The sequence below is a fragment of the Rhinolophus sinicus genome, linkage group LG06 (assembly GCF_036562045.2).
Source record: "Rhinolophus sinicus isolate RSC01 linkage group LG06, ASM3656204v1, whole genome shotgun sequence".
Lineage (NCBI taxonomy): Eukaryota > Metazoa > Chordata > Mammalia > Chiroptera > Rhinolophidae > Rhinolophus > Rhinolophus sinicus.
The window spans coordinates 160252325-160276608 of record NC_133756.1 but is presented as its reverse complement, the minus strand read 5'-3'; the positions used below and the strand labels follow the sequence as shown (position 1 = coordinate 160276608).

General features: G+C 44.1%; 1 protein-coding gene and 1 pseudogene across 1 annotated transcript in view; both read right to left on the bottom strand.

Moving 5' to 3' along the window:
- POLA2 (DNA polymerase alpha 2, accessory subunit) overlaps positions 1–15923 on the bottom strand; it is a 28832-nt gene extending 12909 nt beyond the window's left edge. Inside the window, exons 1-7 of the mRNA XM_019737926.2 lie at positions 15462–15923; positions 10825–10949; positions 10210–10301; positions 9560–9617; positions 5072–5178; positions 2773–2966; positions 2046–2134 (exon numbers count right to left, since the gene is read on the bottom strand). Coding sequence (XP_019593485.2) covers positions 2046–2134; positions 2773–2966; positions 5072–5178; positions 9560–9617; positions 10210–10301; positions 10825–10949; positions 15462–15540 — 744 coding nt within the window. The 5' untranslated portion in view covers positions 15541–15923. The remainder of the gene's footprint in view (positions 1–2045; positions 2135–2772; positions 2967–5071; positions 5179–9559; positions 9618–10209; positions 10302–10824; positions 10950–15461) is intronic.
- Positions 12707–14601, bottom strand: LOC109450366 (complement component 1 Q subcomponent-binding protein, mitochondrial; annotated as a pseudogene).
- Positions 15924–24284: the final 8361 nt, after the last annotated feature.

Below are 24284 nucleotides of genomic sequence, written 5' to 3'. Positions count from 1 at the left end.
CTATAACAGACTCAGCAGGGGGAGATTGTGAGTCTCCGTTTCTGGAACTCTATCCTTGCTGTTGTCCTCACATCCCGAAACTTGAACGCTTAAGGCCTTCAATCTTTGCTTATGTGCAAGACTCAAACCCAAGGACACAGAAAACAACTGTCCTCAGTTATCAAAAAGAATGAAATCTTACGATTTGCGACAGCATGATTGGACTTAGAGGGTATTATGCTAAGTGAAACAAGCAAGGCTGAGAAAGACAGATAGCATATGATCTCACTTATATGTGGAATCTAAACAACAAAATAAATGAAAAAACAAAACAGAAACAGACTCATAGATACAGAGAACAAACTGATGGTTGCCAGAGGGGAGGGGGGTTGGGGGGCCGGGTGAAAACAGTGAAGGGATTAAGAAATACAAATAGGTAATTACAAAATAGTCACAGGGATGAAAAGTACAACATAGAGAATATAGTCACTAATGTTGCAGTAGCTATGTATAGTGTCAAGTGGGTACTAGACTAATTGGGGGGAATCAATGCATAAATTATATAAATGTCTAACCACTATACTGTACATCTGAAACTAATACAAAATAACATTGAATGTCAACTGTAGCTGAAAATAAATAAATAAATAAATTAAAAAAAAAAACCTGAATCAACTAGCATTTTGATGTGGGACTTCCAGCCTCCAGAACTATGAGAAAATGAATTTCTGTCTGTGGTAGTCTGAGCAGACTAAAATAACATGGTACCACTTATGTAAGTTAAAATACATACAAAGTAGTCCACTGCATTGTTTACGAATTCATATCCATGTGTAAAACACTATCTTTAACAAGAGATGGAAGAATACATCCTAAACTCAATGGCCACTCTTGGGGATGGGGACGGTAACAGAACTCAGGGCTGGGTTAAGACAGTTTACTTTTTCTGCAATAGTTTATTTCTTATGGAAAAAAATAACAAATGAGGCAAAATGTTAGCAGTGCTTATTATGACCTGTGCAAATATGAGTGTCCAATACATTACTTTTCTATTTTTCAATTCTTTGGGGACAAAAACAGGGCACTGTAATAAACCTAACCCAAAGTAATCTCACAGGATGATCATAAACCCCTAACTGGGCAGGTAAGTCATGGTGGGTGGTCATAGAACTCCTTTAGTAAAAGGGTTTTCTCTGCCTTAAAAGCCAGCCCTGCCCACTGTTCATATATATATATCTATCTATCTATCTATCTATCTATCTATCTATCTATCTATCTATCTATCTATCTCGTGTTTCCCTGAAAATAAGACCTAGCCATACCATCAGCTCTAATGTGTCTTTTGGAGCAAAAATTAATATAAGACCTGGTCTTATTTTACTACAATATAAGACTGGGCATAATATAATATAATGTAACATACTGGGTCTTATATAAGACCGGACTTATATTAAATTTTGCTCCAAAAGATGCATTAGAGCTGATGGTCTGGCTAGGTCTCATTTTCGGGGAAACATGGTAGGTTAACACACCTTTGAAATACCTCTTTTCTGGACCCCTCAGAAGTATAACCACCCTCAAGAGAGCGCATAACCTTGTTAACTATCCTGTAAACCAATCCCCACTTTGCTTTCTTCCACCCTCATGTAATCTTCCTCAGTTCCCTCCTTAAATCCAAATGTATTTAAAAAAACTGCAAACTGTCGTTCTCCAAAGCATTTTTCTCAGTCTGTTGAGATCTTGTTTCCAGGAGTATCCTCTATTTGACTCAAACTCTCAGAAAATTTCAAAAAAAAGGAAGGAAAGAAGGAAGGAAGGAAGGAAGGAAGGAAGGAAGGAAGGAAGGAAGGAAAATAAAATAAAATAAAATGACTGTCTCTGGTCACAAAACCAGACAGCTCTTATAAGCCTTTCTTCAAAAGGACCAATTTTTACCAACTCCAGCCAGGGTAGATGTTTTCAATAGAATGTAGCCAAGAAGTGAAAAAAGAAGCAAGAGGATGCATTTTTACCACCGATTTAAAAATACAGTAACAATTAGGAAGGACTCTTAGAACATCTCTTACTTGTGCTGGAACTAGAACAGGAGTAAAAGCCTCAATCTTGTAATGTTCCTTGAGTTCACTGCCAAGTTCTTCTATCTTACAGGTCAGAACTGAAATCCCAGAGGAGAAAAAGTATTGTGTTTAAGACATTTCACTTGCCAAGAGAAAATACAGCACATTGTCAAATATTAAAGCCAGTCATTTTACAGAAGCAGGAAGGGTGCTTAAGACATCTGGCTAATTTATACTTTCTAAACCCCTAGCCAATTTCCTGATACTTGGCTACTGAACCTGGCCTTCCCTGGCCACGGGGGATCACGTGACACAATCAGAGCGTCAGCATGGATCCCTACCCCAGCCTTCATTTCAACTCAGGTTGTCAGTGAGGGTTATGAGAAGTCAAGGCCAACCTGGACAGTCTTCCATTCTCCCCAAGGGAAGAAGCCATAAATATCTCTGCTTCCTTTAATAGTTTAATCGGCTTCCTTTACACAGTCCATATGGTTGTTACTGGGAAATGGTTATGTTTCGCTTTTTCTTTAGTGAAGACAAGTACCTTGAGAGACTTACCGAGGGTATCATCTCACGTCCCTCCACTAATAGGGACACCCAGAGGACATCTACTAACTTATATATTCTAAGGCAACCTTGGAACCTGTTCTACAGCCTAGCTGAAGTTTTGCTACTTACTCTACACCCTTCCAGGTGGTTTTATATCCTCCAGAATTTCAAAGGGAAAAACAATCACCTTCTCGAATGTCTGGGAGCTTCTGAAACATCGATTTGTAGCTCCCAGTTAGTGACTCTGGATACCCCATGACCTTCAGGTTGATGATGCCGGCTCCTCCCCTTCCGGACCAAGACACTCCCTGGGCTGAGCCAAAGGAGGTAACCACTTCTCCTCGGTTACTTCTCAAGTTGTATTTCTGAGAGGGAGTAGCACTGATTGGAAACAAAACAGATGAACATTACTGTGTGCAGACGTAAGCGAGAGAGGGGAACAAAATGAGGTTACCTTTTGGAGGTGGGGATTGGAGAGATGTCAAGCTGGCTTCGCATTTTATAAATCTAATCAGCGTAATGGGGTTGGACAGACCACGACCTTTAAGGAATTTCAGGAATGAGGGGCTGAAGAATGCCAGGCTGAGCAATACCAAATGTGTTTAGAGAAGTTTAGAGACAGAGACAGATTTTAAAAGGTTGTTCTCCTGGCTTAAAACTAAACAGAGCAAAACAAAAGTCAAACTCGGAATTGATGAAAAAGCAAGCTTCGAGCGCAATTTTATTTTCTTTCTTATGAAGATTTAGCATTTATTAGGTCATCAGAGCCTGGAACTGTGGACAGGCCAAAAGTTGCTGTGCATATATGTAATGCCTCACAATATGGTTTAAGGCAGAAACAACAACAAAATGAAGTTAAGTGAAATGAATCAACTTTCCCCAGTGTCCTCAGAAGTGGAGGCGTAATGAACCCGGTCAGCTGGAGAACAAACATTCCCATTCTCCAAGGCTCAACTGACACGTTCTCACGTTTCCACTCCCCACTGGTAAATTACACCTCCAAGAACATTCAGATGCTGCTCTCTGCTTAGATGTCAGTGAGACAGTGAGGTCTTCTAATCATCTGGTTGTGAACTTAACTACAGAGAGGTCTATTTACAAGTCTTTATTTAATGCACCGAAACTCTGCAGGAGCATTTTAGGTGGGAGCCATTAGAAGTGGGGCCATCATTCCTTCTTTCCACAGACAGGCTACAGAAAATGAGCTCAATTAACTACCTCTATCTCCAGTGCTGCCTCTACCTGAATAATTTAGAAGTTACTTTCATAAATTACAAAACCAGTTTCTGATGTCAGCCTTATTAGCGTGCATTTAAAGATGACAGGGCAGCGTATCGCTGACTTGTCCGAGCCCATCTCTGCCAGGCTCCATCTATGGCGGACCATCTATGGCAGCCAGCCCTGGAACGCAGCGAGACGCTCACACGAGGTCAGCTGTAAACAGGTCTACATTCAAAGGCCTGCTTGTTTAGAGACGGTAACTGCTGTAGTAGTGCTGGCACCCCTCTGACAGCCATCTCTGTACACCAGGTTCAAAGATGCTCTTGTAAGTCTAGAAAGTTCACTTCCAAAAACAGTTTGAGAACTCCGAAGGCAGTGGCAGACCATACTGAAGTGACACTGCCTTTCAGCATCCAGTGACCGCTCATCCTGAATAACTGCTATCACCTCTTTTCAACAGTGACAGAGCTGAAAAATCTTAGGGCTCTGCTTAGTCCAGAAGTCACCCAAAGTAGAGGTGGTGCCCCCCCCGCCCCCCGATTAAGAAGGTCCCTAAATGGTTAACAGGATGTTCCTCAGCCTCATCCCCATTCTGATGTGGCAGCACCTAAAAGCCTTTCTGCCACTCAGCACAGCCCTTGCCTGTGGAATTCTCATATGAGACACGTCATTTACAGAGTTCAAAAGATCCCACGATCTTTGGGGACTTATGTGCAGAAGTGGCAGCAGGATAAAATACCGATTAAGTCAGTGTAGATTCACAATGATAAGAAAACTCTCAGAAACTAGTTGTAACCTGACATGGAACAATAAATAGATTATACAACATTATGGACAAAGATCCATGCTTTTCTTAAAACAAAAACAAAAAAAACAACTTTAGCTTAAAAAACAAAAGAAACCCAACAACACACGAAGAGAAGCAGGTAGAAGCCTACTTGTCTCCACTGGCAGGACTTGTAGACTCTCAGGCTCTGAATAGACAGGTTGTTTTCAGTATAAGATATCAGTTCCTGATCTAGGAAAGCAGCCCCAGAAAAGTGGGTGGAAAGTGAGTTTCCTTAATTACTGTAAGAAGCAGTAATTTTCCACACAGGAAGAGAGCAGGGAGGGCAGAGAGCAACCGGCTTTGCAGCCGGTTCACGGCGGAGGTATCCGTCCACCCACATTTAATAAGTCACTCTGTAGAGTTAGCCTCCATCAGATAACCAGAGAAAGGGGCGGGCAGGCCTGCTTTTTGGCAGCTGAATTAATTCTGATCATACCTTGGAGAGAAACTCGATGGCGAGAGGAGCTGATGGGGGCTGCGAGTAGACACCTTCCTTTTTGTTAGGGGGGTTTCTGGGGTTCTGATATCTCGCTTCTGAGAACCCTAGAAACAAAATGGAAAACAAAATCCCAGTCACTCTCGGCCCAAGTTACTAATTAAGCGTGAAGTTCCTTAGGAAGAAAAGGAGAATGGTGCTCAAATAAAAGGCATGAGATAAGATTGGGTCTTCAGGCCCCATCTGCTGAGCTTAATCCCACCCAGAAATAAATCTTCAGCAGCTGTAACACAACCTTCATCAGAATACTGTCCCCGTTTTGAAGGCAATTATGAAAAGTGCCAACATTCCCCAAAAAGGACTGTTAAGCAGGCAATGTGTCCTGTCAAATCGTTCATGTGTTCACTCTCTTTCTCCACTTCTCTTTGCTTTAGAACAGCTGTGAGTTTTACAAAGCATATGGTTTTGACCTGCATGGAAGCATTATCCTGAGAAGGGATGGGACCATGTTACCACTTATTCTGGCAAAGTCTACCACACGTTTTCAAAATTAGAGAAGGAAACGACTCTAAGCAGTTAACATGGTGGAGCGCCTACTTGGAGAGTATTAGCAAACACCTCCTGGGTGGTCACTTGTTTTTGGTTTTTGCTCATCAACAAGAATCCAAAGATATGCCCACAATGGAGGATGAAACGCGCAGTCCAGAGACCTATTGCTCCACAAAGTCTAGGATCACTGACAGAGCTAAGACGGCAACCAGGAGGCCAGTGGTCTGGGGAGGCTTTCTCTGCCCTTGGGCTCCTCCTGGCTGTGCATCTGGGTCATGCCACCAAAGCTGCCTACTGGAGAAGACGGCAGGACGCACACGAGAACAGATTCAAAACCACCATAAGGCGCTGGCATGGGAACTAGATGTAAAAAAAACCCCTTATGCTTCTACCCTACACAATAACCGCTTTTCAATATGCCTTTCTAGACTTTTAATATTTTTCCTATTAAAAATACAAATTCTAATAGTTACAATCTTAGTTTAAATATAAACCTTTAAGTACTATGCATACTGGGTTTTTTTTGCTCTATATTAATTACGAGTGTTTTCCCACATTGTCACAATCATTATCCTTTTTAGTAGCTGGGCTGATGGAATTGAACTGATGAATAATTTACATAATGACTTTTCTATGGCTGGTTGTATGGGATGCTTGTAATTTGGGGTGATTATAAATTATGCTGAGACGCATATCTTCCCACATATAGCTTTTCTCATAGTAGGAGAGACTGTTACTAGCGAGAATTATTGGGTCAAGGATAGAAAAGATTTTATGGTTTTGATAGATTTTCTCCAACTACTTTCCTGAAAGACACTTCTAATACACAGTGGGCTCTAGAGTTTGGAGGCCAATGTTGTGCAGAGATTATTTCAAGAAAGAGTCTGCCTCCCAGGATGGGCACTCTGGGACGCCGCAGGCTCACACCTCACTGTGACACCTGACTGTGTCAACACACCTCTGCCATTCCACTCCTCAGGGGAGCGCTCTTTCCGACCAAGCTCATGATACTCACTACTGACATTACACACCGGTTTCTTCCCTTGTAACGAGAAATACAGAGCACGCCCTGTTCTCATTTCCCGGGGTAAGCAAAGTCTCACGCCACACAGAACCCAAATGATAGCCAAGGATGCAGTTCATTAATTTACTAGAAATAGACTGCCGACAGCATGGGCCCTTCAGACCCTCAGGATAACACATTCTCCCCTGTCAGGTAAGACATGTGGGGAGCCAGATTATAACTAGAAGATTTATGGTGAGCATGGCGGCAAAAGAATAGCTGTCAATTGCACTAGTCAAATATTTAATGGTGATAAGCAAGACCACTGACATTTTCACCTCTGTAACAGGTATGCCTGCCCCCAAGACCTGACAAGGGTCAGCCAACTTCACGCTGGCACTGCTTGTGTGGAAAGGCCAACGATGACTTTTATCATGCTGCCTCTGGTGCACGGTCTAACTGATCAGGCAGTTTCCACGCGACGAGTACTCTTCTAAGCATTTTATGTCTCTCCAGCCCAGACCCATACTGTATCTCCTCTGAGCTTCGCATACTTATTTCAAATTGTTTGCTCATTTCAGTCCGATTCATTTAGCTTGATTCCATGGTCACAAATTCTGATTCGTAACTGGGCGTCTGAAGTCTGTTTGTAGCAGGAATGGAGGGTCCTCAATGTGGTATTTCTGTCACTGGAAGGATCTATACTTCAATAGTAAATTTGCAGTATGCATCAGTCTACTGAGAGCTGGTTACCACGAGTCACTTCCCAAGAATATGCTCAACTCTGGATGTACTGACCAATCAGATAAATTCTGGAGCTGTGAAGCTGTCCATCAAATCCACACAGCGGAGGCCCCAGCATATACTGCAATTCTTGATTCTTCCTAGAGAGCCAACCAACAGCCCTCTTTCAGAAGGTCTGTCCTTCAACTATTCATGTGCCAGGCAATGGGAAAACAGCAGCAAATAACGCCAAATGTCTGCCCTCAAGGAGCTTCCATTCTAAAGGAAGGAGACAGACTAAAATAAAGAGTAAATATATAACATGTCTCATGCTAGTAAGTTCTATGGAGAAAAGTAAAGCAAGAACAGAAAAGAAAGGAGAGAAAGAAGAGGGTATTGCTGCTTTAGGCAAGTTTGTTCCCTCTGACAATGGGGCATCTGAAGTGGACATGTTTGGTGTGTCTGAAGAACAGCAAGGAGACCAGACTGAGGAGTGTGGAAAGGGGACGGAGGGGGCATGGGCCGGCTCAGATAGAACCCCACACACCCAGTCTTTGAATGTTTCTGGGGAAGTTGGAGAACTAGTAGAGAGCTGTGAGCAAGAAAAACCTGGCCTGACTGTCATTTGAAAGGAGCACTCTGGCTGCTGTGAGGACAGACAGAAGCCAGGGGACCGGTCAGGCTGTCCCACTCATGTAGGAGACGATGGGCTAGGGACCTGGTGGTAGCAATGGAGGTGCTGAGAGGGGCCCAGATCCTGGAAGGAGGGCCAAAGGGACTGGCGGATAAGTTGGATGTGGTGTGTGAGAGGAAAGGAAGCTTCAAGGAAGTCTCCAAGGTTCCTGACCTGAGCAAATGGAAGAATGGAGGTGCCTTTGCCAAGTCGTGGACTCTAGGAGAAGACCATCTTTAGGGGGGAAATCAAGTGCTGATTTTATAATCAACTTCAGTAAGCTAAGGAAAATCTCATTATTTCCTTTCTATGCACCTGGTTTTGTGTTAGCAACTGCCCAAGGGCACATTTCTAGCTTTTTCGTTTTTCATAGGCGCACTTTAACTACTTCGTTTTTCTTACAATGTAATCTACTTTGAAAAATTAAGGCTTACTCCATGTTTATGGATCTCCACAAATTTATTTTGTATACGGAGTAACTATTATTACTGAATACATTACTTTGGGCTTGGCGCTTTACATACTCATTTTATCTTCAAGCCCTCTGAGATAATTATCCCCTGGCTGTGAGCTTCTGGAGGGCAGAGCCCCTTCATGCCTTTTCATTCACTGTCTGCCTAGTGTCTAGTACAGCCCCTGGCACATAGTAGCTGCTCAGTAAGTGAATGAATGAATCCTAATTTTATAGGTAAGAAAACTGCAGCTCAGAGAGATAAAAAGAACTCACCCAAGGTCACGCAGGTCTTCTACTCAGGCTTTGAAAGCAATGTTTTTTCACTATCCTACACTGGGATCCAGCACTAGAATTGGCTTAGTCAATTATAGTACCTCCACTTGATATAAAGCTATGCAACCATTAAAAAGAGTAGTTATGGGGGCAAACAGATGACTCAGTTGGTTAGAGCGTGAGCTCTGGGCAATGGGGCTGCCGGTTCGATTCCCACATGGGCCAGCGAGCTGCGCCCTCCGCAACTAGAATGAAGTCAATGAGCTGCCGCTCAGCTCCCAGGTGGCCAGATGGCTCAGTTGGTTGGAGCGCGGGCTCTCAACCACAAGGTTGCCGGTTCGACTCCTCAACTCCCGCAAGGGATGGTGGGCTGCGCCCCCTGCAACTAACAACAGCAACTGGACCTGGAGCTGAGCTGCACCCTCCACAACTAAGATTGAAAGGACAACAACTTGACTTGGATAGATCTGATGAGTCCTGCAAAACATTGTTCCCCAATAAAGTGCTGTTCCCCTTCCCCAATAAAATCTTTAAAAAGAGCAGTTATGGAGGAATTGTATTTATAAAAATGTTATGATATGCTAACTGAAAAAAGCAGGATTACTCAATGTTCATAAGGCCTACCATTATATAAACACATGTATACATACGATCAGGAAGGAAGATGCCTTAAGTGGAAATACGGTAGGAAAGATATGGAAACTATATGAGTGGTTAATTTTCTCCCTCAGAACTTCAAATGTTGTGACGTGTTTAGAATAAGAAAAAAAAATGCTACTTGTAGAACACAATTTTCAGACACTGTGCACTCACCTTGGAGGGTGTGGAATAGGAATTCAAAAGGGTCTCTTCTTCCTCCTCCACTTCTAGCCTAGAAACACTGCTTAAGGAAAACAGGAATAGACTTCTACCCAAAACCTAAGGCAAGGGTTGATTAAATAAGAAATCTGAAAATGAGGTACTTTGTATGACTTGTTTTTAAATCACATGTGCATGGGCGGCCGGATGACTCAGTTGGTTAGAGCACGAGCTCTGAACAACAGGGTTGCCAGTTCGATTCCCACATGGGCCAGTGAGCTGTGCCCTCCACAACTAGATTGAAGACAACGAGCTGCCGCGGAGCAACCGGATGGCTCATTTGGTTAGTGCGAGCTCCCAACAACAAGGTTGCCAGTTCAATTCCTGTATGGGATGGTGGGCTGCGCCCCTTGCAACTAAAGATTGAAAACGGGGACTGGACTTGGAGCTCAGCTGTGCCCTCCACAAGTAGATTGAAGGAACAACTACTTGGAGCTGATGGGCCCTGGAGAAACACACTGTTCCTCAGTATTCCCCAATAAAATTAAAAAAAAAAAAGAGAGGCTCCTCATGAATATTTAAAAAAAAACTACACATGCAACTTTAGATAAATAATAAAATAGACTATGTGGCTTGGGGCAAAGACCTTCAGCAGAAAAGGATACAGCTCCTGTATGGAAACAATGTCTCTGGCGCCCGCGTGCCCACTGTCTTTGGAAGCTTGGTGCCGGGGTCTGGAGAATCTTTTGCTCAGAAACTGAGGAATGAAAGATAACGATTATTCCAGTCAAGTATTAGAGAGATGTTTTCCACAGCCATGAGGTACTAACGGGCATTTGAAATATAATCAAAGATATAAAATTCCTCCAAGTAAGAATTAAGTTAAGAAGATATACACATGGTAGACAAAAAATCAAGTCTTGTTCTGTGAAAGAAAAAAAAGACTTATTCTGTGACTGCTTCTCTACAATGCATAACCGTTCTCATAATAACACCAATTATCTGTTGCTGACCTACCACCTGCTGGGCAGTGTTAGGTGATTTACGTCCATTTTCATTTAATTCTTACAACAACCCTAAAAAAAAAAATGATTACGAGAACCACTGACAGAAGAGGAAACAGAGGTTCAGAGACATTAAGTAGTTTGCCCAAGCTCACACTGGGACTGGACGCCAGTTCCGATTCCAAAGCCCACACTCTTCTCAGTACATCATACCGCCTTCCCTGCAGAGCCAAAATGGAGAATTACACGATGAGGTTCCTTACACTGTGCTCTCACCTCATGTTCAAAAGAGTTCAAGGTCTCTGCCGTAACACAATCTTTCTTGGTGCTGGTGCAAAAGGCAATGAGCTCACCCAACATCTCCGCCTCATTCTGTCCATGCAGAACACACAGCTCTGCCACTGAGGAGGGAAAATTGGACAAGTAAGAACTTCGTTTATTTCTTGCAGTTTTCACCTTGAAAAGAGAAAATAATCCGCTTTATTCAATCCATATTTATTCAGCGCCTACTAGTGCCAGGCACTGTTCTAGGCCTGAGAATACAGCAGTGAGCACAACAGAGAAGAATCCTGGTCCTCACCAAGCTTACTATTGGAGGCGACAGAAAATAAGTAAGGTATGTAGTGATGCAGACAGTTAAATGTGTTGTGTAGAAAAAGAAAGCCAAGAGAGGGGATCAGGGAGTTGGGGGAGGGGTTGGCAACTTAAAATACAATGACGAGGAAAGTCCTCATTGAGAAGACATTTAAATCAAGACTTTTAGTGGAGACTCACAGTGTTTAGGGGAAGAGCTTTCAGGCAAAAATCCTGAGGTCGGCACACGATCAGCAAGGTCACTGTGGCTGGAATGCAGTGAGGGAGGAGGACACAGACGAAGTGAATGGGTAAAGGGGTGCAAACTGTTGGCCATTGTAACTACCCTGCGTAGTGCTCTGAGCAAGCTGGGAAATCGCTAGGTTTGAACAGAACCGAACATGATCTGACTTCCATTGACTGGAGGAGGCAAAGGCAGGATCAGGAGGATGAGAAGTGGTCAGACTCATCTGAAGAAAGAGATGATGCTCTTTTCAGCCTGAGCACCTGGAAGAGTGAAGTCGCTATTAGCTGAGGCGGGGAAGACGGCAGAACTACTCTGAGGAGAGGGAGCAGATACGAGGGGCTTAGTTGTCCGTGTGTAGAGTTCGAGATGCCCAGTGGACATCCGACTGGAGACGTCAAGTAGGCCGTTGGCCAGGTCAGCCTGCAGTCCAGGCAAGGGGTCTGGGCTGACCTATACATTTAGGATTCATCCAAATGAATGTTAAGCCAAGAGACCAGGTGAGACCAGCAAGGAAGTGCGATGAGAGCATCTTTTTTTTAAAGATTTTATCGGGGAAGGGGAACAGGACTTTATTGGGGAACAGTGTGTACTTCCAGGCCTTTTTTCCAAGTCAAGTTGTTGTCCTATCAGTCTTAGTTATGGAGGGTGCCGTTCAGCTTCAAGTTGTTGTCCTTTCAGTCTTAGTTGTGGAGGGCGCAGCTCAGCTCCAGGTCCAGTTGCCATTGCTAGTTGCAGGGGGTGCTGTCCACCATCCCTTGCGGGAGTCGAGGAATTGAACTGGCAACCTTGTGGTTGAGAGCCCGAGCTCCAACCAACTGAGCCATCCGGGAGCTCAGCGGCAGCTCAGCTCAAGGTGCCGTGTTCAATCTTAGTTGCAGGGGGCGCAGCCCACCATCCCTTGCGGGAGTCGAGGAATTGAACTGGCAACCTTGTGGTTGAGAGCCCGAGCTCCAACCAACTGAGCCATCCGGGAGCTCAGTGGCAGCTCAGCTCAAGGTGCCGTGTTCAATCTTAGTTGCAGGGGGTGCTGCCCACCATCCCTTGCGGGAGTAGAGGAATCGAACTGGCAACCTTGTGGTTGAGAGCCCACTGGCCCATGTGGGAATCGAACCGGCAGCCTTCGGAGTTAGGAGCTCGGAGCTCTAACCGCCTGAGCCACTGGGCCGGCCTGAGAGTATCTTTTTTTTTTAATTAGAGAAGATAAACCAGTTTTATTGTCCATCATTATGTTATACAAAAATCTAGAAATAATAGATTTGTAGAGAAGAAAATGAATAGTGAATAAGAGGGCAACAGAAATAATTTAAATTTAATCATTTCCTAAGATATTAGGATAAAAACTATTTCAAAGCACATGTCTAGCTTCAGAGGTTTTGTTCACTGGCCAAAGCAAGGTGTTCAGTGTCTTATCTGTTCTACTGGCTCCTGACAAAACCTTTGAGACCTTCGAGAAAAGTAATGTACTCCTGGTGCTCCAGGGCTGTGCTGAGCTCCACCAGCTCATTGTAAAAGTACTGCCAACTCCTCGGTCTACAAGGAAATTCACTAGGTGGTCACATAAGGCCCAGTCCAAGGAATCTGTGTTGAGTATGTAACTGGTTACACACTGGTGTCCTTCCATTCAGACTGGCCAGTGGACTGAAAATGTCACTCTCTGATGCAGCAAATGTCACTTTGTGGTGCAGCAAATGTCACTCTCGTCTTCCTCTTCTTGTCCAACTTCACCTTCTGGATAGTGACAGTCCAGCACAAGGGCCTTCTGGCCTCCATTGTTTATAACTTCAACCATGAAATTGCAAGGGGATGTCAATTCAGGCTCCCGTTCGTCACCATACTGACCTTGGGAGGGTTCCTTTTCCCTATCAAATGTTGGTGGGGTGCTACTCTGAATGTTGAAAGTGACATTGATCATTTCTCCAGCAACACTCCGCACAAATTTGGCTTCTGTCCCATTCCCACTTTCAGTTCCCAACCTCCAGACAGCTAATGCTTCTATCTCTTCTTTTGCTTCTTAATTTCATCACTCAGGAATTCCATAAAAGCTTTGTCCCCTATGGTGTGCTGCGTGCCTGTGCAGCATGCCACAGCCACAGGGCCCATGAGGCAGCAGGAGGCTGGGCTGCGGCGCAGAGCACACACACACACACACACACACACACACACACACACACACACAGAGCCCAGGGCGGGATGCAGCAGCGGCTGCAGAAGAGGGCAGGCACAGAGGCCAGCGACCGTGGAGCCCAAGGCGGGAACAGGCAGCAGCGGAAGTGAGAATATCTTGAGGCTTACTTAGGGAAGGAGGGGGATGAATCTGCAAAGCCTGAGAAGTGGTGGTAAGTCAGGTAGGAGAACAACCAGTAGTGCCTGAGAAGCTCAGAGAAAAACGTGTTTTAAAGAAGGCATGATGAACAGTGTCAAATGCTGCTGAGAAGTCAAGATGAGGATGGAAAATTCACCACTGACTTTAGCCAGGTGAAGGTCACTGATGACCTTGAGAGAAACAGTTTCAGTGAAATGGTAGGGATGAAAAAGCTGATGGACGTGGGTTTAAGGAGGAAAAAAACTGTCGACCACAAGTATAGACAACCCTTCTGAGATCTGCTGTAATCCGGAAAGAAAGAACTGGAGTGGGAAGTGGGGTCAACAGAATATTTTAAAGACATAAGTAAGAATCACATTTCTATGCTATTAGGGGAAAAAATCTTATATAGAGAAAAATACAAAATATGTAAGAGGGAGTATTAGAGGCGTGCTATCCTTAAGAAGGTGAGAAGGAATGGGATTCAGGAGGGTGTGGCTTTTGCTGGGACTATAGAGAATTTATTCATAGTAATACGAAGACAGGCAAGGTCTTGAGCAGACGCAGGTAGGTAGGAAGAAGTAATGGTGATAGCTTACAGACGTTTTCTAATTGCTCCTATTTTTTCAGTGAAACAGGAAGTTAAGTTCATCAGCTGACAGTGGGACAGAAAGATGTTAAAGGAGAAGCTGAAAGAGTCATCTAGAAGGCTCAGAGTGAACAGACCAGGGAACTATGGTATGACTGTCAGGCAGTATGAAAGTCCCATTGAGGTTAATGATTATGAATTCAAAGACTACAATTCCAACGTCACTGCCAACGTAATCCTAGGTGAGAGATGGCAGCAACAGGCACCTTGGGCTAAGGCCGTAACAACTTTGGTTCCCACAACTAATTTCTCTTGTTTTGACTTCAAGCTCACCAAATACATTCCTGACTGATTGGGTTTCTCAAAGTCTCCTTTTGGGAAGACAATGCATTGGGCGTAAGAACTTGGGAGTATTCTGGTCTCTCATGAGACATTAACAGGCTACTTAACATGGAATTAACATGTTAATATTTAAAAAGTTCAAAGTGTTGATATATGACTAAGGCGGGTGCACATTCAATCCATTTCTAAAACTGAGAATTCTACATGTCCCCAGATTTTGCTTCAAACAAGTCCTTACACTGTCCCACAATGGACCAATACAAGGGACCAATATGATGGAGCTCTGGACTTAGGGAAAGGAGACCTGGGCTCACAGACCAGCTTAGGCTATTAACTCTCCTTGTTTGTTTTGTTTCTCCGTCTGTAAACAGCTGACAAACTCCCTAAAGTGCTTTCCAAAGCTACAATTCAATTTTAGGAACCCACCTCAAGGGATTGTATTTGCACAGATCACCAACCGCTTTGATGAGAAGTGATGGATCAGCAGAAGCTTAAGGTGTCGGCTGGGAAGGGAGGAGCCAGGAATGAAACGCTACATTTCCAAACCCCCACACTCCTAGCTTTGTTGTAGAGGCTTAAACAAATTCCAAACTGGGAGATACCACCGGGGCCTAATCAGAACCGCAAGTCCCAATTCCCGCTTTCTGAAACTGTGTGGATTTAAAATCGTACTTCAGTATATTCTTATTTTTGAGTTGGGGTCCACGCAGTACTTTGCGCATTTCAAAGTCCCCACGTCCCAAATCTCAAAACTCAGTTTAATTCTTCATCTCACACCCACTGAGAAGTCTGACTTAGGGCAGGTGAAACGTTCTAGGCGCAGAGCAAGGCCGAGGTCGGGGAGGGGGCGAGGGACTCACATTTCTCAGTCAGAGCCTCCTCACACTCAAGGCCGAAGATCTGCAACTCCTCCACCAGCTGCTGTGCGGTCAAGGGCATGGTGAGCCGGAGGGGGGTGGGGGGCAGGTCGACCCCGCTCCGACCTCAGTCCAAAAAACCCACGGGCGTGGGGCTCGATGAGCAGGAGGAAGTCCCTCTGATACTGTCGCCCTGTGGGGGACCGAGATGAAAGGTGACCAAATAGCCCAAGACCTCAGGATGTCAGAAGGCCCCAAGCCGTCAGTCACGGAAACACTTTTTAAAAAAATTGTGGGGGAAGCCCCCAAACCCCCAATGGAAGGGGCATAGAAATCTTGAGAAGTCGCTGTCTTGGGGAGAACGTCCTACTTCCTAAAAGCGACCGCTGAGCATCTCAAACGCCGGAACAGAACAGAGCAACCAGGAAAAACCCGCCAAATGGTTTGTGCAGCGCGCGCAAGCGCGAGACCAGGGCTTAACCCCACCCCTTCCCCTCTGCTTCCTTTTCCAGGTTCTCGGACTCCGCGCGCACACGCGCGTTCGAGGGCGCCTGCGCAAAACTACAATACGCCCTGTCGCGCGCCTGCCCCTGGCGGCCGCTGGGCCCTACGGCGGCTGCGCAGTTGTCTCGCGCAGGCAGCGAAAGAGGAGGAGGAAACCTGACGTCCCCTCGTCTGGGCACGGAAACCGCGTCTCCGTACCAGACTCAGATGCCAGTTTTCTGGACACCGCTTGTTTGGCGAAGGCCCATGACGCACGTGCGTCACTCTTTTGTGCGGTGCCTTGGTGCGCAGGCGCTGTCCTATACGTGCCCTTAAATGTCCCAAACATTCTGTGCGCTACCCCGGAAAGGAAGGCGTGTCTTCTCTTCTTTGTCTCGTCAAGTCTGCGCTTGGCGTGCCCTCCCCTTCATCTTGAAGGGAAGGCTTTGTTAGGGAATCTGGTTGCCATGGTGTAGGGATGGCATCCCAGAGAGCAGTGTCCAGGCTCTAGACCTCAAGTGGGAAGGTGCTCGCTCTGGTAGTAGATGGCCGTCAACTGTAACCAGTTAGCCATTAACCCCTGATAATAACTGCTGTGGCTACGCTAGCAAGCATGGATTGCGGCTAGCAAGTGCGGTTACCAAGCGGATTGTGGATTGCAGATTGCATTCCTATGTCTTGCCCGGCTGCCAGTGAGCCAGGTTCAGGAAGACCCCCTTGTTGGGGTACTGGCAGACGTCTGCTTTTGTGTCTCGACCAGCCGCTATCGAGAATATAGCGGTATGACTCCCCTATCTATGGCTCTATTGGTGTTCCTTTTCGGCCTCACCATATTCTGTGTCCACCCGCCGAGAGCGGGACCAGAGACCCTGCATTACACATGGCACAATGAGCAGAGTCTCAACCAGCACGGGGAACAGGAAATGCTATCTGCCTGGGAGAAACAGGACCCCTCAGTCAATTGGTGGTTCTCTCGAACTTCCAGATGGCATATCATCCTCCTGGCCATGGCAGGCCTCACCTGCTTTTTGGTGATCTGCTGCTGCCATAGGCTCCTAGAGTTGTGGACATCTTACACTGGGGCCACCACCCACTCAGACACCTGGTGTGGCAAGCAGGATTCCAGCCAGGTAAGAATGATGTCTGACTCTGGGGAGAACCTGTGGCCCCCACACAGTGTGTGGTACCCGGTAGCCACTGTTCTCACAAGTTGGACCCCCATGAAAGGGTGGGAAGATGTGGATGGCTCTCCGGCCAGCATAGAAGGGGCCCTGCAGGTTTTAACTGAGCAGTTGCCAGAGAAGGCGAAAAGTGCAGCAGGCCGTGTGGGCTGGATGTTCCTCACTGCGTTGTGTCATAACATGGAGGAAGCGCTTACTGAAGCAGCTCAGGTACGGAATCGGCAATCTGGTTCCCCAGACCAGCAATCTGCATTGATGGCTACGGGGGAAAGACTGTGACTGTGAAAGCTGTTTCCTTACCACTGAATGTAGGAAGGCTTCCTCTCTGTACCTACACAGTGTATGTCTCCTCTGTCCCGGAGTATTCTGGGGGTGGACATGCTACATGGCCTTAGTTTACAGACGTCGGTTGGAGAGTTCCGTCTCCAGATACAGGTGGTGAAAGCGGTGACATGCGGGCATGCTCACCACCCTCCTCAAGTGTTGCCACAGCCCTGGCGCGTGGTTACAGTGCGACAGTACCGCCTGCCAGGAGGGCAGGAGGAGATTGGTCGTACAATTTTGGAATGGGAGAAGGCACATATTGTGAGGCCGACGCACAGTCCCTTTAACTCCCCAGTATGGCCTGTCAAGATGCCACATGGGACCTGGCGAATGACTGTGGACTAACGATTTGATGGATTGTCTGACTGTCCACCTGGGAACATATCACTATGTAGTGGGCTTGGCCAATGCTTTTTTCTCCATTGACATTGCACCCGAGTGTCAAGAGCAGTTTGCTTTTACTTGGGATGGGCGGCAGTGGACTTTTCAAGTCCTTCCGCAAGGATACTTGCACAGCCCCCCTATCTGCCACGGGCTTGTAGCCCAGGGTTTGGCACAGTGGGATCGCCCATCCTCTGTGGCCTTGTTTCATTATGTTGATGATATTCTATTAACATCAGATTCTCTTTCAGATTTAGAGCAAGCAGCTCCCTCTCTTCTCTGCCACCTGAAGTCACGCGGCTGGGCAGTGAACCGGAAAAGGTCCAAGGCCCCGGCTTATCTGTCAAGTTTTTGGGTGTTGTGTGGTCGGGTAAGACATAGGTCATACCTGATACGATTATCGATAAGATGCAAGCATTTCCCCGACCTACCAAGGTCTCCCAACTGCAGACATATTTGGGTCTGTTGGGGTACTGGCAGGTGTTTGCTTTTGTGTCTCGACCAGCTGCCATCGAGAATATAGTGGTATGACTCCCCTATCTATGGCTCTACTGATGTTCCTTTTCGGCCTCACCATATTCTGTGTCACCCGCTGAGAGCGGGACCAGAGACCCTGCATTACACATGGTTGTCATCACAGTTATTACCTTGGTCCCAGCCACAGTGATAGGTCTATTTTCTGGATCTGGAGCACTTTGGTGGAAAAGGAATGGAAAGGTAACATGTGCCTTCGTTTTGGACCTTAGGTTTGGATGCCTTTGGGATTTCCCAGTGGGCGACTGGAAATTTGGGAGTGAAGATAAGTCACTATGGGGGAAAGAGTTTGGAGGTAAAATGAGAAGAGGCCTTCCCTCAGAAATATCTCCTAATTCCTTGAACCAAAATCTCCCTTGGCTCAGCCTAGATCAAATAACCTTAGGCATCACACTCCGCTGATGGGATGGTAGACTGCTAAAGTCTTTCTAGAAAAGTTTGGCAACATAATATCAGGAGCCTTAAAAACGTGCATTCCTCCTTAACTTAGCATCTCTTATTCTAAGAAAAGCAGCCAGAATCCAGACAAAGGGTTAAGTACAAAGATGTTTGTCATGGCCTTGTTCACAACATTAAAAATAATAAGGGAAACTGAACATCCAAGGGTAGGGGCTGATTAAGGAAAGTACCAGGTTTCACCAAAGCAGTGATTCTCAAGGCTGTACCAAAGAGGCCAAAGATTTCTAGGGGACAGCTCAGGGCATCAGATGAGAGACAGGGAGCAGGCAGAGTGGCAGCACCCTGTCCTGCCCTCAGTCTGCATGTTAACCATAGTCATGGGCAGGAGAGAGAGGGAAAACCCCTTACTCTCCCCTCAGGCCTCTTCCTGGTGGGGACCTAGGGTGGAGAATGGGAATGGTCCTCCTGGGTACAGGCAATACAGGGTCTATTGCCATGTAATAATTCTCACAAACTTAATGACTTAAAACAACACCCATTTATTAGTCCACAGTTCTGTAGGTCAGAAGCCTGGGCACAGCATATTTGGGTCCTCCACTCAGCAAGGCTGAAATCAAGGTATTGGCCAAGCTGCATTCCTTTCTAGGGGTTTCTTCCACAGCCAGAGGAGCTCTGTTTTTAAAGGGCCCAGGCTTTAAGTCAGGTCCACCCAGATAATACCCCTTTCTTAAGGTCAAATTATTTGGGACCAGAATTATGTCTGCAAAATCCCTTTATAGCAATGCCTAGATTAGTGTGAAGAGGGCGCTGCCCTAACACGAAAAGACATTGACCCAGTAGAGCCCAACAAAAAAGAATAAAAACGAAGAGAGGAAGTTATTGAAACAATGGCAGGATCTATTTTAGATACGCACATGTACGCCTTCAATATCGGGTATAATTTCATTTCATGATAATTACTAACGGTGCTGTCTTACGAAGGAGGGTGGAGTTAAAAAACCATCTGTTCTGAGTGTCAGATAGGCTAGGTAGGACACCAACCCGCCTCCCTCTTTTAAACCTTTTCTGAATTATTTGTTGTCTGGAGGTGGGTGATGGGGGTTGATAGACTGGTTCTGGTCTCTTATAGAAAGCTGTTAAGAGCACGTCAAGCCCCTCTCTCTAGAATGTGGGATCATTTGTCATGTATTGTACTCAGATAAAAGGAAAAAAATCTCCTTCGACATCCTGTTACAAATGCTTAATGACCATTTGGATTTCCTCTTCTGCATCTTGCATGTTTATATCCTTTGTCCTTTGTCTTTTCTTATCGACCAGCAAGAGCTCTTGGCAGATCAAAGACCAGAGGTCAGTTCAACAAGCCTCTTGTTACTGTAAGACCTGCAAGCTAAGAATAGTTTTTACATTTTTAACTGGCTGAGAAAAATCAAAAGAATAATACTTGGTGACGTGTGGAAATGGTATGACATCCAAATTTCAGTATCCATCAAGTTTTATAGGAACACAGACATACTCATTTGTTTATGGATGGTCTATGGCTGAGTCTGCTACAAAACCTGACTTGAGTACTTAGTTGGGAGAGAACTGATGGCCTTTAAGCCTCAAATATTTCCTGCCTGGCCCTTTATGGAAAATGTTTGCAGACCCCTAGCATGCATAACACCACTGTCTATCAGATATGATGCACACATATTTTTCCCGACCTGCCCTTTAAATTTGTGGTTTCTTCTACCAAAGTTTTACAGTTTTTATATCTATATCCTTTATGGTGTTTTGGTTTCCTGCTTTGCTTGTTAAGGTCTCCCCAACCTAAGCTTATGCCAATATTCTTCTAATTTTTCTTTTATTAATTTAATTGCTTTATATTTTACTTTAGATCTCTCATCTACCTGGAATTAATTTTATTTATGATGTGAGGATTTAACTTTGTTTTCTTCCAGACAAGCAGCCAGTATGTCAGTTACACTTAATAAATAAAACGTTCTTCTCTAACTGAATTAAATGGTGATCTTTCATGTATTAAATCCCCATAAATACTTGGATGTATTTTTGGATTTTTAAATTCTATTCCACTGATTTATTTGTTGCCTCTTCTGTATTGATATAATAATCTTTTGATTGCAGTAATATATCGAATAGGTTTTGGACCAGTAACATATAGCCAAATTCCAAAATAACAGTGGCGTGGATAGGACAGAAGTTTACTTCTCTGTCAGATAAAATAATTCCAGAGCTAGGCAGGCCAGGGCTGATCCAATTCATCGGGACTGGGTCCGTCCGTCTTTCTGCTCTACTCCCTCGCACTAGCCTCCATATAGAAGGTCATCTCTGAGTCCAAAATGGCTTCTGGAATTCCAGCCATCACATTCATATTCCGAGTAAGAGAAACGGGGTGGAAAAGGCTTTTCCAAATATTTGTCTCTTCTTCTTTGAAGGAATCATTCTAGACGTCCTTCTCAACAACTTTTAGATTTAGTCACATAGCCATCATCTTTAAGCGAGGCTTGGAAATGCAAGGTTATGAGTTATGTTGTAATATGAGGGAGACACATTAATACTCGTATACCCTCATTAATATACAAATTTTGTTAGTAAGAAAGAAGGAGAGAGTTTATGCTGGCCAAGCACCAGCAGTCTTTGCCCCAAGTAGCTTTACAAGTAACTTTTAAAAACTGTTGAGTAATTTTTTAAACAAATTAAAAAAAATTTTTTTAACTTTAAAATCATTTTATTCAGTCCACTCTATTCTGATAGGAAGTATTTTACATTTTTATATATTGGAGAAGAACTGATAATTTTATAGTAAGCATTCCAAGCAGAACCCTAGTATATCTCTTTTTTCCAGGCTTTGTGTTTATGTCCTTAAACACAACTTTATGGTTTTTTAAATGGATCTTCTTTTTGTCCAATTTATTGACACATATTTTTTGTCGCTCTTGTGAATGGGATATTTCCCCATACTGCTTTCTATTTGGTCATTGCCAATTCAAAGAAAAGCAATTGTACATATTTCTTGCAACCAGTCATTTTTACCAAATCCTCTTATTAATTTTAGTATTTTAGGAGAGTCTCAGATGTTTCCAGATTATGTTATTTACTACTAATAAAGATACCTCTTTCCCCTTCTTTTCAAGTATCGATGCTAATCATTTTGCTTTCCTGCCTCAATGCATTGATCCGAACCTTGAAACCTTGTTGAATTACAGTGGGTGTCCCTACCTTCTTCCTGTTTCTGATGGCAGTGGCTTCAGCCTGGCCTCATTTGGTTTGATGGTTGCTCATGGTCTGTATTAAGAATACATAATCCGGGCTCAGTTGTTTTCCTCTAGTTCTAGTTTATTTAGAGTTTATTAGGAATGGCTCCTGAATTGTACCCAACACCAAACGAGAATAATTTCCTCTTTTAACTCGTGGGTGTAAGAAAATGTGTCATTTTTATAATGATAAACATTCATTTTCATTTAAAAGATCATGTATTAAAAACATTTGTGCACCAAAGAACACTATCAAGAAAGCGAAAAGATAATCTCCAGAAGAGGAGAAAATATTTGCAAATCATATGTCTGATAAGGGTCTAATATTCAGAATATACGAGTATAAAGAACTCTTACAACTCAATAAGAAAACGACGAACAACCCAATTTGGAAATGGACAAAGGACCTGAATAGACTTTCCCCAAGGAAGATATACATACAGCCAATAAGCACATGAAAATATGCTTACATCATTAATCATTATGGAAATGCCAATCATATCACTTCACACCCACTAGGATGGCTATAATTTAAAGAGAAAAAAAGAACAATAACAAATGTTGAGGATGTGGAGAAATTGGAACCCTCAGACATGCTGGTGGGAATGCAAAATGGTGCAGCCACTGTGAAAAACAGTTAAACATTGAATTACCATGTGATCCAGTAATTCCACTCCTAGGTATATAGCCCAGAGAATTAAAGGCATGAGTACACACAAATACTTTTCTACAAGATGATCATAGTGGCACTATTTACTTATATAATAGCCAAAGAGTGGAAACAACCCAAATGCCCAACTGATGGATGGATAAATAAAATATGGTGTATATCTCATGCAATGAGATATTCAGTCATAAAGTTTCTGATACGTACTACAACATAAATGAACCTTGAAAGCATTATGTTAAATAAAAGGCAGAAACAAAAGGCCACATATTGTATGATTCCATTGAAATGTCCAGAACAAGCAGCTCCATAGAGACAGTAGATTTGTGGTTGCCAGGAGCTGGGAGAGGGAAGATTGGTGAGTGACTGCTCATGGGTATAGAGTTTCTTTTTTGGGGTGATGAAATGTTCTGAAATTTGATAGTGGTGATGGTTGCACAGTAGTGTGAATATACACCATTGTGAATATGCTAAAAACCACTGAACTGTACACTTTGAAAGGATGAATTATCCCAATAAAGGTTTTATTTTTAAAAAAGTTCATGTAGCTGTATTTTGTAAGCAATACAGTCCAATATGAGTGTTAAATATTTTTCTTTAATGTGAGATACTATATAATTAATATAATTTCTGTTAAGCTATGAATATACCTTATTATCTTGAAGGGCTAGTGTGGGAAAGGCTTGTCATTTTTTTCAAGTGGCTTGTCATCTCAAAGAAATGCTTTGGTCAGGGAATAACTTATGAGCAATGTCCTGTGCAGTGACATGCTGTTCTCCCAACATAAACAAGTCTGTGGGTGGAAAATCCAGGCTGCAGATGGTGGAGGGAGGGGCAGCTTCTAGTCCAAGAGGCCACTCCCTGGGAAGACTTCCAGACCAGCACCTGCTCTGGGACAGCCTTTTAACGATTGCTATGTCATGTAATGTTGGCATAATCCCTGAGTTATGAGTATTGTTAGCTCTTTTCCCCACATTGGAAAAATAGAAGCTCAGAGAGGGAAGTCATGTCTGGGGAGAGTTCTCTGATAAACGACAGAGGCAGATCCACTCCAGACCAGGTCTCTACTCCAAGTCCATGATTTAATTGCAGCCAACCAAACAAACCAACCAAAAACACAATCTTTAGGAATACAATATTTGCACAGTGCTTTACAATTTACTATACTTGTTCTATACTTTGTTATTTGATTTTTAGTGCATTCCTGTGAGAAATGCACTGTTAATCTCATTTTACTGATCGGGATTCTGTAAATTCAGAGAGGTTAGATAATTTGCTGGAGATCACACAGCTGGTAGGGAATGGGGTAAACTATGGAGCAGTTCTTGGGGAACCTATTGTGGGGAGCTCTCAGGGAACAATGAAGTGAGATTTAAAACCAGCTCCCATAGCAGATTTCCTGATTGCAAGTGGGGACCTCATGGACCCACAGTTGTTACAAGTTAATAGAAAGGGGTACACTGCTATTGGCACACACAGGGTGGATAGGTCACATGTATTCTGTACCCTCGTAGGAACAGATGCAAAGTGGAAATCAGATGGAACATGATGCTGAGAATTTATATGTTTGGAAACTGCAAACTTAATAAAGCGTGGCTTTAAG